Below are 15,332 nucleotides of genomic sequence, written 5' to 3'. Positions count from 1 at the left end.
CGGACGCGGGTTCCGCACGGGCGGGAGCCACGCGTGGGATGCAGCCCGGGATGCGTGGCGGGGCCGGCGGACAGCGCCTGAAGGCCGGTCTGGCACCGGCGGCTGTCACCGGCACCCCCACCTCACTGCGCTCTCCGCCGCTGCCCGGTGCCCCACGGGCGGCCCCGCAGCCCCGCGGGTTCACAGCGGCGGGGCAGGGAGCGCTACGGACCCCGCGGGACGGGAACGGCGGCGGGGGCGGCGCACGCGGCGCGGTTGCCGTGGTAACGCCGGAGCCGGTGCCGGCGCCGGGCCCGCGCCCAACGTGCGAGCTGCGCGCCCGGCCGCGCAACGCTCTCCGCCGTCGCCAGGGGTCGCCACGTGGCGCCCGGTCGGCGTCCGGCCGGCCCCGCCCTCCTGCCCGCCCATTGGCTGGTTTCGGTCGTCAGCAGGTTCTGATTGGCTGGCGGCAGCGCCGACGGTGCAGGGTGCGCTCGGAGGCCGCAGGTGAGCGGAGGGTAATGGCGGCGTCCAGCGTTGCGCCCCTGCTGCCGCCGTGGGTGCTGCGGCGTCCCCGGTGCGCCGGGGCCGGGCGGGCTGCGCCGGGCCAGGGAACGGGAACGGGAACGGGGGTGGGGCTTCCCGGCCGCCCGCTGCTGGGCCCGGCTCGGCGATCACTGCCGGGGGGTGCAGGGTAGGTGGCAGCGGCGGCTCCCGCAGCCCTGCCCCGGCCGCCCCATCTGGTCGGCTCGGCCCGTCGCGGCTGTCGGGCACAGCGTCCGCCGCCTCTGGCCGGGCGGGCCGGTGGGGCGGCGGGCGGGCGGCGGCTGAGCGGGCCCCGCAGCCCCTTCCGGGCGGCGTCCGGGTTGCCGTGACCGTGTCAGTGCCGCCGGGCTGAGGGAGAGGCCCTGCGGGAGCAGCCGCGGTCGGGTCGGGGCTGTGTCTGCATCGCACTTGGTGCGAGGGAAGGGCCTGAAGGCACGGGCGGACGGACCTTCGTTGTGTGTCAGGTACATTGTGATGCTCTGAAGTTTCACACTTAACGATGTCAGTAAGAAACCTCCTTAGAAAAGACCTCCTAAGGCAAGAAGCGCCGCCGGTGCTGTGAGCAGCGCAGCGCTCGCTCCGGCGCAGGAGCGGTAAGGCAGGAGGCTGCTCTGAGCTCGCAGGGTGTTGTGTAGCAGAGCAGCTCCTGGCCGGGCAGCCACAGTGCTTCCACCATCGCGGGCTGCTCCTGGAGATGGACACGGGCTGGGAGTTTCCAGAAGTGCTGCTCGAATGGCAGAAGTCATGTTTAGAAGCTGGACTGCAGCTTCCTGGCTGTGAACATGCTGAACCTCTGTTAACAGAACAGAGAGCTTGCTTTCACACACCACCTCCAAAGAGCTTTCAATTATTAACTCTGGAATAGGTGTTCTTTTTCTTCTGAAGCAATTAAGTGTCTATGATAAGAGTACAGCTTTCACCTTTTGTAAGTAAGTGTGTAATTGCCCTTAGTACAAACAGCCCTTGTGGCAGTGGGAGTCACTTTGGGCAAAGGTGCATCACTGACCAGCCTTTCGGGTTGGTTGTTATCTGTACTCCTGGGGCCTCCCTCCTAGTGCTCCCTGGGAGCAACGGCCTGGCCTCTGCGCCTGGAGCTGTCTCTTGTGCTGCTGGTGGCTGCAGCCACATCGTGAGCCTCATTCAGCTGCTGCAGTCCTCATCCTCCAGCCCCTGTGTGGGGGCTGCACCTTGAAATCAGGTGTTTAAAACCCAAATGAAACAGAAGGTGATGCACAAGCCCACTCTTCTTCGTGGGCAATGCCACACTGAGTACAGAGTTAATACAAGACCTGGTCATGTTGCCTTCTCCCTCGTATTTCTGGTGCCTCAGAAGTGGGGCACAGAGAACAAGTCTCTCTACTCCGTGAACATCCTAATCTGGACAGTGCCAGAACGAACTGCTGGGGAACCAGAAAACAACTCACTAAACTTAGTTTGTTATCACTAATACAGGGTGGTCCAGGGAGCTGAATTAGTCCCAGGACACAGATAGGCAAGGTCTGTGTCTCAGTTCCAGGTTGTGGGTCAGCAGCTTCTGGCTGCTATAGGTGGTTATAGTAGCCTTCAGTATGATTGTGCAGGAGATCATAGCTGCCCTTCTGGGAAGGGAGTGCAAGAATGTCTAACTGCAGCTGCTGGTGTGTACTTCCTCGTGTAGCTGCGATGGGACCAGCAAGCCTGAATATTCCATCTTTACCTTTCTATGTGTGTGTGTCAGAGCTATGTAAACACTTTTGTCTCTCTTGGACTATACAGCCAGCACTATTAACACTTAATTTGCTTGCTGTGATTAGTGAAAGGTAAGACCTGTAGTGCTCTCTGCAAGTAGGCACTGGACTGGATGTATGACCTCTAGGAGCAGTTAGTTCAGGAAGCAGTGAGGAGGATGCAGAACTGTCAGCATCATGAACTGTCATTGCCTCTCATAGCTCTAGGTTTGAAGAAAGGAGGTAATGGTGGTGGTGTGGGCTGAGCACCCTGCAGGAGCTCACTGCTGCCATTTCTGTGAGGGAAGTTGGACTCTTGGCACCCAGCACTGGAGCTGAATCAGGCATGGGGACAAGACCTCCTGTTACTGGCCTTTGGTAATGGCCAAAAGCTTTGGAGCTCAGGATAGAGCTCCGTTTGCCTGCTTCCCTTTAACAGCAACAGACTGTCTGAATTTTACCTGCCTTAGTTAGGCCTGTAGGTAAAAACTTTCATCAAGAGCCTCTGGTCTCTCTTGCAATGAATCTAGTCAGATAAGGGATCTACTTTAAAGAGAAACTTTAAGAGGCTTTCATTATGCCCTCCCTTTCCTCACACTAGAGACAACCTGAGCTCATGAGGCTTTCCCTGTTAACACCAGGGGCATGCCTGATGCATCAGTGGCTGTTGGCTTCAGCAAGACTCCAGGTTTTTGCCTGGTTTGAGTGTGGTGTCTTGGCCTGTAGAAATAGCTACAGATAAGGCAGAGGGTTTCTCCTGCGCCAGGAGCAGGGATGTGGAGAACTCAATGATTTCTTAGGGCAAAGGTTTTCCTGCTGCTTGATCTGTTTTTTTTTTCCAGGAGGGAGGCCCATAAGGGATTGGAGAACCCTCCTCATCTCCTGGCACGGTTTCCTTCATTAAGTCATCAGCCATTGAGCTGCTAAGGTCTCATTCTGCACTGGCAGCAGGGCACAGGAGTAGAGATGGTTCCTGAGCATGTCGGGCATCCTGCTCATGTCCTAGTGTGAAAGCAGAGCTGTGCAGAGCACTCAGAAGGTGCCTGTGTAGCCTGCGGGAGCAGGTGGCACTGGGTACCCGCCTATGCTAGAGCCAGGTGCGCCCGGGCAGCCTCGCCTGGGTGCAGAGTCCAGGCTCCCTCTGTCACCTCTGGTTCCTGTTGGGTTGGTGTCAGCTGCTCCGGTAGATGCAGTGTGATCACGGACAGGCTTGCTGGCAAACTGGCGCCTGGGGTGCGGCTGTGGGACATGGGGGCCTGCTTCTGCTCCAGCTCTTTCAGTGCTTACCTGTTGCATTTGTCCATCTGGGGAGCATGCGCAGCCGTTCTGTGTGCAGCCATGCTTGCTCCTGCCCCTTATTTCCACAGGAATTTCTCTGTGTGTTTGTCCTGCCCATCCCACCCGTGTTCCTGGTGAGGGGGTTCACGCCTACCATAAACCCGTGATGCTGGCAGGGGGTGGCTCTGCTCGGGGGAGAGGAGCTGCCAGAGCACTGGGAGCTCACAACTGGGCATGGCAGTGCAGCCTCCTGCTCTATGCTGGCTGCAAAGGGAACCATGCTCAATGGGGGAGGAAACTCGGGCTTGGTCTGGGGGATGCTGGAAGGCATCTGGGGTGTGCTGAGGGCATGTGAGAGCATGAGAAGCAGTGGTAGTGTCTGATGCCCGTTTTTGGAGGTATGTAATAACATGAGGTGCTCACAATGCCCTCTTCTCAAGGTTGCACTTGCATGGGAGGAATGTCTTTGGCCACTTTCCAGTTGAGGAAGACAGTAAAGGGCAGGAGTGTGACATTATGTGTGTGCATCTATGGTCAGAGGTGAGCAGCTGTGTCCTTGGTGGGTGCAGGGCATGCATGGTGTATTCAGACCTGGCAGCTGCTGTGGCAGGCAGGGCTGCTGCTGTAGGTGACAGTGCAAGGCACTCTCCTTTCTTTCCTGGTGTTTATAAAGCAGAGCTTGTATCCCGATAATCAGCTTCTGTGGTCATAGAGTAAATTGGAGCCAGCCTGCAAACTCAGGAGCCCTGACCTGCAACCCAGACTGTTGCTGATGCTTCCTCTTGTGTCCTTGTTCCCTCCCAAAGAGCTGGCTCTTTCCCTCCTCTGTGCAGACTCATGCTCCTCTCAAACGGATCTCTCTGTTACTGCAGGTCTTCTTGAGCTGAAAGGATGAAAACTGGCAACTGGGAAGTCACCATCACTGCCCTAAGCTTTGTCCTAACTTCTGGAGTCCCACTTGATGTCTTTGGGTGTACGAGCCTGTGAGAGTGTCCATTGCCCCCATCCATGATTTAGACAGTGGCTTGGAGCATGCATAATTGTAAGTTTCATGTATTCGCTGGTGGTGACACTGTCCCTTTCGCAGTCAGCGTAAAGGGGTTAACTGCACAATGGAGCTGCCCATCTAAAATGATCCTGAATACTGATCCCCTCCCACCCTGAGGGTCTCTTCCTGCTCCTCCCCTTTGTGCTGGGCAACACATCCCTGGGCTGACTCAAGCCAGATGGGTCCCTGCCCTCCCCACCATCACCGCTTCCAGTAGCACGGCTGACCCTGGCTCACCCTGCCTCTGACCTTCTCTCTCCCTTTCTGCATGCTGGGATTCCAGAGCGGAATGGTCGGCCACCGGAGCTGCAATGTCGTCCCTGACGACCTCCAGTGAGGGAGAGAACTCCACTCCCAGGTTTGTTGTTGGTTCCAGGGATGATGAGACGGACTTTCTGGGATCAAACATGAAGACAGATGAACCAGATTTCTTTGAAGATGATGAAGAGGAGGAGTCGGTAAGGAGGTGCCGGCATTCTGGGTTGGAGCGTCTGTGCACAATTCCTGGGTCTCAGCCAGGGTTTGTGTGGTTGCTGCTGAGGCCGCGGGCAGCTGGAACTCCCTGGGACGTGGCACAGGCTGTGTGGCATCGCTCCGCTGCCATGCTCACTCATGCTGCAGCAATCCCAGCCTTTTTGCTTGCAGGTCTTTTTCAGGTGCAACAGATTTCTTTGTCCTAGCAGCTTAACTTGATGCTCCCATGAACCTTCCTCTTTCACCAGGGACATTTCTGAGACAAATACTGGGAATTATGAAAAGGGCAGAGCTGTGTCTGCAGAAAGGAAGCATTTATTCTTTTCTGTAATCTCTAGGAACAGGATGCAGAAAAGAGAATGATCTGCATCTCTTGACTGCTTTTGGCCCCTATTTAGCATCATGTTAAATGTTACATTTGGTGTTCTGTACGAGACGTGCATGCAGCAAGAATGTTGCTGCTGGCTGTGTGAATTGCTGGGACCATACACCAGTGCAGTGTCATTTCCATTGCCTTTGTACCCAGAGTCTCCGTTGCAAGTGGGTTGTTCGAACCCATGCAGTGTTGTGTACCTTCATGCTCAGCAGAGCTATTTATCAGGTGTGGTGAAAGGTTTGGAAACTTTAATTTCCCAGATGTTTTTGCTGTGGAGTGTTGACTTTGCAAGTCAGTGCAGTAACTTGAAGTGTCTCAGCTTACAGTTTGAAGCCATGGTTTTGTGATGGGTAACCCGCAGTCACAGAGTCATAGAACAGTTAGGGTTGGAAAGGGCTTGAAGAGCATTTAGTTCCCACCCCCCTGCCATGGGCAGGGACACCTCACACTAAACCATATCACCCAAGGCTCTGTCCACCCTGGCCTTGATTACTACCAGGGACGGAGCATTCACAGTTTAGAGGTCTCAGCTGGACGTTGAGCCATTGACCACAACTCTTTGTGTACGGCCATCCAGCCAGTTCTTTATCCACTGAGTGGTCCATCTATCAAATTGATGTCTCTCCAATTTAGAGACAAGGGTGTCGTGCATTCTATGTTTGTTCTGCATTTCTACATTGTTATAGTTTAAATTCAATTTATTGAATTTAGTACTTAGTACTAAAAATGTAGTACCTTAGTGCTAAACTGATCCGTGTCTTCCTTTAGCCACCAGAACGACAGATTGTGGTTGGAATCTGCGCCATGACCAAAAAGTCCAAGTCAAAGCCCATGACACAGATTCTGGAGCGTCTGTGCAAGTTTGAGTATATCACAGTGGTGATCATGGGGGAAGATGTTATCCTGAATGAACCAGTGGAGAACTGGCCCTCTTGTGACTGCCTCATATCCTTCCACTCCAAAGGTAAAAAGTCTGTTAGGCTTTAGCATACTTGAGATCTGGGCAATGGACCTTCCACTCATTTTCCACTCCCTGCCTTTGTATTTTAGGATTCCCCCTGGATAAAGCAGTTGCTTATGCCAAGCTGTGCAAGCCATTTTTGATTAATGACCTTGATATGCAGTATTATATCCAGGACAGGTAGGTGTGTGTGATCCACTAAAGCACCTTCCCTCTTCCTTTGTGTGATTCTTCTCCTCGGCATGCTATGCAAACTTCGTCTTCCTGGCCACAAGCAAATGTGTGAGATGGGGAGGAAGGGGACCTTTCTTGGTCTTGAGGATATTTGTGTTCATTTGCCTTTGTTCTTCATCTGTGGGAGTGAAGCCTTGGCACGTACTGAGGACATTCTAGACTCTTGTGATACCATTTCTGTCCTCTACAGGCGTGAAGTGTACCGTATCCTTCAAGAAGAGGGGATAGATTTGCCCCGCTATGCTGTGCTCAATCGAGATCCTGATAGACCAGAAGGTCAGTGTCCAGGCTCTACCGAAAGCCATTGTCATGTACTGCACTATTTAAGATACTCTGCAGGAAACAGGTACTGACAATCAGTTGGAGAGGCCTGATTCACAAGTCTGTTGTATTTTGTGAGCAAAGATCCCAACAGCAGAACTGTCTGCTGGGCCAGGACTGAAGGGCTTTAGCTCTGCACTGGGGCTGTTGCACCCTTTCCTGAAGTGCTGCTGCTGTGCTTTGTCTCCAGAGTGCAACTTGGTGGAAGGAGAGGACCACGTGGAGGTAAATGGAGCTGTTTTCCCAAAGCCATTTGTAGAGAAGCCGGTCAGTGCTGAAGACCATAATGTGTATATTTACTACCCGACGTCAGCAGGTGGGGGCAGCCAGCGGCTCTTTCGGAAGGTGAGGAGGGGGAGTCCAGATTTGGTGCTGGAACCAACAGACACGTGGCTCTGAAACCCATGTGGCTTCAGGAAGGAGTGTTGGGGGCAGGTGGAGAGGAAAGGAAGGGTTTGTGCTGGGGAGATCTAGACCTTAGAACTTCTAGCTCAACTCCATCTATCTGGGAATTGCAGAAGGAGATATTTTAGTGGTAGTGCTGCCTTTGCCTTCCCATTTGAGATGTGACCTGTCCAGCAGGCACAGAGCCATGTTCCGTGTTGAGCTGTGTGCTGGTTTTTCCAGATCACTTCCTCAGTTCATGGAGATAAATTGTTTTTAAACTTATGTTCCTGTCCTCTAGCATCATTGTTGCCCTTCTCAGCTTAGTGTAGCTTGAAAACGTGTTCAACGAGGTATTCATTCTTAGATTGCACAGGGTATCTTGCCCTTACACCCTTCCACTTTGCCAGCACACAGTTAATAGCTGTGATGTATCTTTTTCCCAACCAGTTGCATATCTGCCATTAATAAATGGTTTGTTTCCTTAAGTGATGTGCAGGCATGCCACTTGAGGTTGTATCCAAAGCCTTACTAAAAGTGAAAACAACATCATCCTGTACCCATAGGATCGGTCAACTGTCTGAGAAGGAAGTTAAGTTGCTCTGATTATTGCCCATCATCCTTTATTCTCATTTGATTATTAGCTAGGCTCCTTTCTTTCTAGGTCCATAGCCACTGTTTTTTGTTTCATATCCTTGTAGTGATTGGAGTCAACCTAATGGTCTGTCTTTAAAGCCTGGAAGAGGCTGCGTTTTGGAGTCTCTTTTGTCCTGTATAAATAAGTGTGCTGGAATAGGTGGGGGTTCTGAGAGGCATTCTGCTAATTCTTGGCATGTGCAATGAGACTTACTCTTGTTGTTCTTCTGTCTAAGAAAAGGAGCTACATGCTCTTCCTTCAGGTGTTCATTCTGTACTTTCAGATTGGCAGCCGGAGTAGTGTGTATTCCCCAGAGAGCAGTGTGAGGAAGACAGGCTCCTACATTTATGAGGAATTTATGCCTACAGATGGCACTGATGTAAAGGTAAGGAAGAGTCTGGATTATCTCCATCCTTCAGCAGGCCTGGGATTCCTGAAAGCCGGGCAGTCCTGCTTAGTCCTGCTTAGATTCTGGAGTGTTTGTGAGGTGCTGACTGTGCAGCCTGGATCCCAAAGTGGGGAGTAGGTGTTCTGTAGGTAGTAACAGGAGGAGTATGAGACCATTTGTTCTTCTCTCTACATCTGCAGTAGAAACACCTTCTGGAAGCTGCAGTCAGTCTAGCTGGTTATGTCAGGTTCACCTGTTTCTCTTCCCAGGTGTATACTGTGGGGCCGGACTATGCCCATGCTGAGGCTCGCAAATCCCCTGCTTTGGATGGAAAGGTTGAACGGGATAGTGAAGGGAAAGAAATCCGTTACCCGGTCATGCTGACTGCCATGGAGAAACTAGTTGCTCGGAAAGTCTGTGTAGCCTTTAAGGTCTGTGTTTCCTCTCCAGTGCAAGCAGAATACTCCGTGAATGTCTGATCCAAACCTCAGTCAGTGTTAAAGGCTGAGCTCTGTTACCCCGATGTGTGCCTGGTGCTGCAGTCTTGGGTGCCTGTTGGAAGTTGCTGTCTCTGCTGGCTGGGCGCAGCTGGTCCTGCTGGCCATGGCAGAATGCTGGTCAGAGATGACTGGGAAGGCAGGAGAGCCTGCAGCAGATGCCCTCCCTGCTCACAGGTGGCTGGTGTCCAGCATACATCTGAGTATTTGATATCAGGTTCTGAGCATGCTTCTGTCCATCTGAACTGTGCTCATCCCATCTTTACTGTTTCCTAGTTGTGCTTATGTGCAAAACTTGGTCATCTTCTTCTCCTCTGCTTTCTTCTATTTTTAATGTCTTTTGTGCATATTTGTGTTCTATTTTATAGGTTGGAAGAGTGAGTGTGTGAGTCTAGGTATGGTTACATGACATGTTCAGCAATGGCAATAGCAGAAGCACTTGGCTTCTGCTTCTACCCCCACTGCCCTCTGCAACCCATGCAGTTGTGCTCATACAGCTTTGGGCTTGTTCTACGTTGTAGCCCACCCTTTCACCTAGTGGAGGATGTCTTTGCCTGCACTGCTTATTGTCTCTCCATCTGTCCATCTGTTCAGAAATGTTGGATTTAGAGGCAAGAGCAGGAGAGCCAGGGCTGCTCTTGTCTAAGGCTTTTAGAGCTCTGGGAGGTGGGGGGTGGCTCTGACAGCTTAATCTGGGGGCTCATGGGTTGAGCTTTTGATACAGCTGTGAGGGTGTAGAGGCTCCTCTAAGGGGCCTGTTCCTGCTGGCTGGTGGCTGTATTTTCACACGTCTTCAAGGCTCATGGGGCAGGCATGGAGTGGAGAACATGGAGAATGGCTGCAGCACCGGCAGAGCAGCACTGGGCAGTGTGCACTGGCTGCTCTGTGTGTGCCAGGGCTGCTGTCCCCTCCTGCACTCCCTCACAGCATACCTGAGTCCTGCGTTCTCTGCTTCCTCATACAGCAAACAGTGTGTGGGTTTGACCTCCTGCGGGCAAACGGCCACTCTTTCGTCTGTGATGTGAATGGCTTCAGCTTTGTGAAGAACTCCATGAAGTATTACGATGACTGTGCCAAAATCCTTGGGTATGTACAATGAGAGTTCTGATAGCAGGTAAAATAACTCGTATCAAGGTAAACTGAACATGGAGGGCTGATCAGTATGTTGGAGAGGTCTGCAGGTGATTCTTGCAGGGACACTTGTTCAGCAGGTGAGAGCTTGGCTCTGGGAGAAGAGGGTTAATTACTTTTAGCCCCTGGAGCTCCTGCCTGTGTTGGCATTAGCTGTCTAGTCTACAGCTAGATGTATTTTACAGGACTTTCCATTGGGTGCTAAGTCCAGCTGCAGTATTGGTGATGTGAGGAAAATTGGTGTCCCTTTAAGGTGCCCTCACTAGCTAGTCCATGGCGTGGTAGATGTCTCTGCAAGGAAGATGAAGAGAAATCCTGTGGCTCTCCCAATCTTCCAGCTTGGACCACTAAAGAGAAGATGGAGAACCAAGGGAATGGAATTTCTTGTGAGATTTGTATTATAATTTCTTCCAGAAATATAATCATGCGGGAATTGGCTCCCCAGTTTCATATTCCCTGGTCCATCCCAACAGAGGCAGAAGACATTCCCATCGTCCCCACAACTTCAGGCACCATGTGAGTAACTGCATCTTCTCAAAAGAATGCTGGTGATGGCTAGATGAGGGACAAAGTGCAAACCATGTCCCAGGGACAGACATTGTCCAGTGTGACGTTGTTAGCTACTGTGTTGGTTGCAGTCCTGAAATGCCTGTGGAAAGGCTTAGCCATGCACACAAAAGGGGTGATGAATGGTAAACAAGTCATAGGTTTGGTGAATGCAGACAAGCAGCCATTGCAGGAATTGCAGAAAATGCTCCCATGGCTTTCAGAAGGCCCAAGCTCTTGGTCAGCACAGGAAGCTGATGAGGGCATCACTGCAGCTGGCTCAGCATCCAGTAGGCTGCTTGCCTGGGGAAGAGGCGTGTGGAGCTGCCAGTGGAAAGGGTGGGAAACAATCAGCCAAAGTGCTCACATTACCTGTACACTTGCAGACCCTCACTTTACTGTCCACCATCTGAGGCTAAAAGATCAAAGGCAGAGGTTTCTTTATGATCCTCAGCACACCTGCATACTTGGAAGAAGTGAACAAAGTAGATGCTACTGTAGCAAACCAGATGACCCGGTAGTGTCTGCAGTACTTTGCTTTTATAGCCTTGTACTTGGTTTCGTATGGGAGTTCTGCCACTCATGAGAAAAGCAGCTGTCAAAAGGATAGAACTGAAATAACAAGGGCGAATTGCTTTCTGGTGGCAATTCTGGAGTGTAGGGGCACATTTGTCAGATGTATATTGTGTTTCTTCAGGATGGAGCTTCGTTGTGTTATTGCTGTCATCCGGCATGGAGATCGCACCCCAAAGCAGAAGATGAAAATGGAAGTGAAGCATCCCCGGTAAGAGTCAAGGCAAGAAGATGCTGTGCTGCTGAGAAGTGAGGAAGGTGTTTTTCCTGCCTCGAGGAGCACAAGGGCTGAGTGTGTGGGGGCAGTGCTTTTTCCTGGCTCTCTTCAAGCAAATGCTTTCTGCCCAGTTGAGGGATCCCCCTTTCCCATAAGGATCTGGCACCTTCTGTGTGAACACTGCAAGAAAGAGTGAAGTTCTGTGAGGTGCTGCAAAGGGAAGTGCCCCCATTGTGGTTTAAGCACAGCCAACAACGTGGTACCATGCAGTCGCTTGCTCACTTCCTCCTTTCTTCCCTCCAGATCCCAGTGGGATGGGGAGGAGAATGGAAAGAATGTAACTCCCATGGGTTGAAATAAGAACAGTCCAGTAACTAAGGTGCAATACAAAACCACTACTGCTACCATGAATAATAGTGGTAAGGGGAATAACAAGGGGAGAGACTCTAATACGGAAAAGGAAAGGGGAAAAAAACCCATCAGCAAACACAAGTGATGCCCAATACAATTGCTCACCACCTGCCGACTGATACCCAGCCTGACCCCAGCAGTGATCTGGGCCTTCTGGGTAACTCCCCCCAGTTTCTATACCGGGCATGGCGTGCTATGGTATGGAATACCCGCTTGGCTAGTTGGGGTCAGGTGTCCTGTTTCTGCTTCCTCCTGGCTTCTCGTGTCCCTGCTCACTGGCAGAGCATGAGACTGAAAAGTTCTTGGTCAGGGTAAGTGCTACTGAGCAACAGCTGAACCATCGGTGTGTTACCAGTGTTCTTCCCTGACTAAAGCCAAAACCCAGCACTGCACCAGATACTGGAAAGGAGAAAAATAGCTATTAGAACTGAACCCAGGGCAGCCTCACTAAATGGGAAGCTGGTGGCTGCTTCCTTTTTGTACCTGAAGCTGGAAACACTTGTTTTTATCAGAATTTCTGAAGCACAGAAAGGAGCCAGTGGGTCTACTTGTTCTCCCTGAAGAACAGAGCATGAATGCCTATGAAGGGAAGACAGTTCTTGTAGCCTAAAACAGCAGAAACTGGATCAGGCTCTTTGTCTTTTCAGGTTCTTTGAATTATTTGAGAAATATGATGGCTACAAGACAGGAAAGTTGAAGCTGAAAAGACCAGAGCAGCTACAGGTGAGTCCTCTCTGGGGCTACTGTGTGGAACGTGCAGGTAAAACAGATCCCAGTGTGAGGCAATTCTTTGGGAGGGTGGAAACCTTCAAAAGAGCAACAGTGTCATGCACAAACACTCCCTTTCTTATTCCTCACTGTGTGCACCCTCAGCTGGGTGATAGCAGTTCCATTCCAAGAGTGGAATGGAAACTGTTCATGGCTGACAAAGGACTATAGGATGGGGATGACCTGATGCAACTTGCCCATCTGCTGTGGATGCCTCTGGTGAAAGATGGGTTGAGGTGAAGGAGTGGGGTAGTTGGAGGCACTTGCTTGGTTCTGAACAGGGTTGGAGCACAGGGTGGGGATGAGCCAAACTGCAGCATGAAATTTGTCCTGCCTGAGCTGTGTCTTGTGAAGTGACATGTCCCTGGTGCGTGTTTGTGTGAACCTAATGCTGGGTGAAGCCATCTGGAGGCCTTGCAGGAGTAGAGTGGTGAGTCCGAGGGAGAGTTGCTGGATGCTTGAGACTGTCTGCTCCCCAACAGGAAGTGCTGGACATTGCACGGCAGCTTGTGGTGGACCTGGGAACCCACAGTGACTGTGAGATTGAGGAGAGGAAATCCAAACTGGAACAGCTAAAGAGCGTCTTGGAGATGTAAGGGCTCGTATCTCAGGGCACTGTGAGTTTGCCTTAGAGCTGTGGGTCTGGTGCTGGCATCACAGAAGCAAAGAAAGGGTTTCTCTCAGGCCCGTAGCTTGCTGTGGCATACATAGGCAGTGTCTGTGCTCAGGCCATGTCTGTGGAGCTCGGAGGATGACTTTGTGCTGTGATTCCTTCCCCTGCTCTCTCTGCTCACTAGGGATGTGGTTCTCCTTGGGGTGCTGGCAGACTAGGGGTTTTTTTTCTGTGATTCCCGTGTTAAAGATGTAGCTAGAAATGAACTAACGTTGATTAAAGCCCCAGTGAGGTATGAGAGCACAGAGAGCTGTCGGCTGAAGGGCAGGCAAGTGAGTGGATCTTTGACTTGAATTTGGGGGAGTTGCTTGATTTTGAGGCTGCATGTTGGGTCACAGGTAGATGGCAGAAACGTTCGCCTTGCGTTGCAATTGGTGTTGCAGCAAGAAGTCTCTTGCCTGTGCTGTATTTTTGCTGTGTGCTGCCTGGAGACCTCTGGGCAAAAGGTGAGTGGGGCTGGTTTGTTTGAATTGTTCTCCTCCCTCTCCTTGTGACAGGTATGGACATTTTTCTGGCATTAACCGTAAGGTTCAGCTGACCTATCTGCCTCATGGACATCCAAAAGCTGCAAGTGAAGATGAAGGTAAAGAAACCTGTTCTCTGGACATGCAAGCAAAATTAGTGACCCGTATCTTACCTTTGCTCACAACATATGGGGGTTGGAGTGATGCATAATGTCATGTTCCAACATACCATGATGGTGCCACAGGGCTTATGCTTCAAATTTAATGAATGTCAGCCTGTGCCTTCAAAAAATAGTGTCTCTTAATTTCATACCTGCTGTTTTGGCTCCTGGGGATTTTGGGTCAGGCTTGTGTTGATAACACTCTACAAGATGCTGATGACGAGCTCCTCTTCCTCCCCTCCTCTCCCTGTGCAAGCTCAGCTGTGGGATCTGATGTAGTGAGTACCTCTTTGTCTCCTAGAAGCTCGACGAGAGTCTTCCCCCTCCCTTCTCCTGGTGCTCAAGTGGGGTGGGGAACTGACACCAGCAGGAAGAGTCCAGGCAGAAGAGCTGGGCCGAGCCTTCCGCTGTATGTACCCCGGTGGCCAAGGTGAGCTCTGCCCATGTGTCTGGTCTTGTCCTGTGACTGTGCCAGACTGCCCAGCCCTGCAGTCACCAGCGTGCAGGGTGCTCAGACACCTGTGGGCTGTGTGCAGCCTGTGTGACTTGGGTCTTTACTGGTTTCGTGCTTTTGGCTAGGATAGGATAAACAATTCCAGTGGGTTTTGCACCCAGAGCTCCCTAAGCTGGCTAGAGATGTCTGCTGCAGTGGGTAAACGCCAGCATGTTTTGGAGCACAATTAGCATTATTCCAACTAATGGGCCAGTATTCACAAAAGAGGAGCCGCTCAAGTGAGATATGTTCTGATGCAGCAAATATGAATTTCCATATGATTAACAAGGGATTTAGGTCAGATGCAGAAAACAGGAAATCTTCTCTTGGAACACAGGTAATTCTGCCTCGAGCCAGGAGAATAGGAAGGTAATTTCTCCATATTTTCTCTGCCGTAATTCTCTCTGAAAAGCATTTAGTACAGAGGCTGAGCCCTAAGGTGTTAGTTGATGCCATTTCTGAACTAAGTGCTATGTATCTGGTGAGCACCGAGTGGCTTCCCTCTTGCTCACAGCAGACTCGGTGTGAGCATGTACAAGGTGACTTCAGTCCTTCTGAGTCATAGCTTTGGAGATTTCTGCTTCACACAGTCACTCATGGAGAAGGAGAGATCTTATTTTGCTGTGAGATGCTGTGTTCCTGGGTAGCAGATGGAACATGGCAGCTTTGTCCAGACAGATAGCTGGTCTGTGGCTGATGTCTGTCCTTGTCTAGCAGGGTGTTTCTCTGAGTTGTGAGCTCAGAGCTGGGAGCAGTTTTCCTGTCTTCTCATGCAGTGTGACTGGGTACTGTGCAAAATCATCATGGGATTCCAGGCAGCAGGAAATTAGTCACCACTGCATTGTCTGTGGAGAGTCTCACTCAAGCTGCATGGGCTGCTTTCTGCCATTCCTGATCTGACTCCTGTGGTTGACCCAGTCATCATACACAAACCATCAGTTCGTGCTGCAGGATGTGCTTTGCTGAGCAGCTCTGCCTGCAGTTCTGATGGCAGACACACGTCGAAGGAGGCAGGGGTTTGTGCATCTCAAGCTATCCAGGCAAGCAGAGCAGTCACACTCAGGGA

The 15,332-nt window shown here is 51.4% G+C and overlaps 1 protein-coding gene across 4 annotated transcripts in view; it reads left to right on the top strand.

The window, feature by feature from the left end:
* The first annotated feature begins 465 nt into the window (after positions 1-465).
* Positions 466-15,332, top strand: part of PPIP5K1 (diphosphoinositol pentakisphosphate kinase 1) — a 43,709-nt gene continuing 28,842 nt past the window's right edge. For 3 of the 4 annotated variants that reach the window (XM_034065952.1, XM_034065951.1, XM_034065949.1), the window contains exons 1-16: positions 466-486; positions 4,382-4,551; positions 4,841-5,015; positions 6,176-6,371; positions 6,458-6,548; positions 6,793-6,878; positions 7,114-7,268; positions 8,228-8,329; positions 8,602-8,763; positions 9,794-9,915; positions 10,375-10,476; positions 11,204-11,290; positions 12,355-12,430; positions 12,958-13,067; positions 13,646-13,731; positions 14,075-14,203. In XM_034065952.1, coding sequence (XP_033921843.1) covers positions 4,869-5,015; positions 6,176-6,371; positions 6,458-6,548; positions 6,793-6,878; positions 7,114-7,268; positions 8,228-8,329; positions 8,602-8,763; positions 9,794-9,915; positions 10,375-10,476; positions 11,204-11,290; positions 12,355-12,430; positions 12,958-13,067; positions 13,646-13,731; positions 14,075-14,203 — 1,651 coding nt within the window. In that variant the 5' untranslated portion in view covers positions 466-486; positions 4,382-4,551; positions 4,841-4,868. The remainder of the gene's footprint in view (positions 487-4,381; positions 4,552-4,840; positions 5,016-6,175; positions 6,372-6,457; positions 6,549-6,792; positions 6,879-7,113; positions 7,269-8,227; positions 8,330-8,601; positions 8,764-9,793; positions 9,916-10,374; positions 10,477-11,203; positions 11,291-12,354; positions 12,431-12,957; positions 13,068-13,645; positions 13,732-14,074; positions 14,204-15,332) is intronic. The other variant, XM_034065950.1, reaches the window with a different exon arrangement.

Source organism: Melopsittacus undulatus, chromosome 9, assembly GCF_012275295.1.
Source record: "Melopsittacus undulatus isolate bMelUnd1 chromosome 9, bMelUnd1.mat.Z, whole genome shotgun sequence".
NCBI lineage: Eukaryota > Metazoa > Chordata > Aves > Psittaciformes > Psittaculidae > Melopsittacus > Melopsittacus undulatus.
This window is presented reverse-complemented; position numbering and strand designations above follow the sequence as displayed.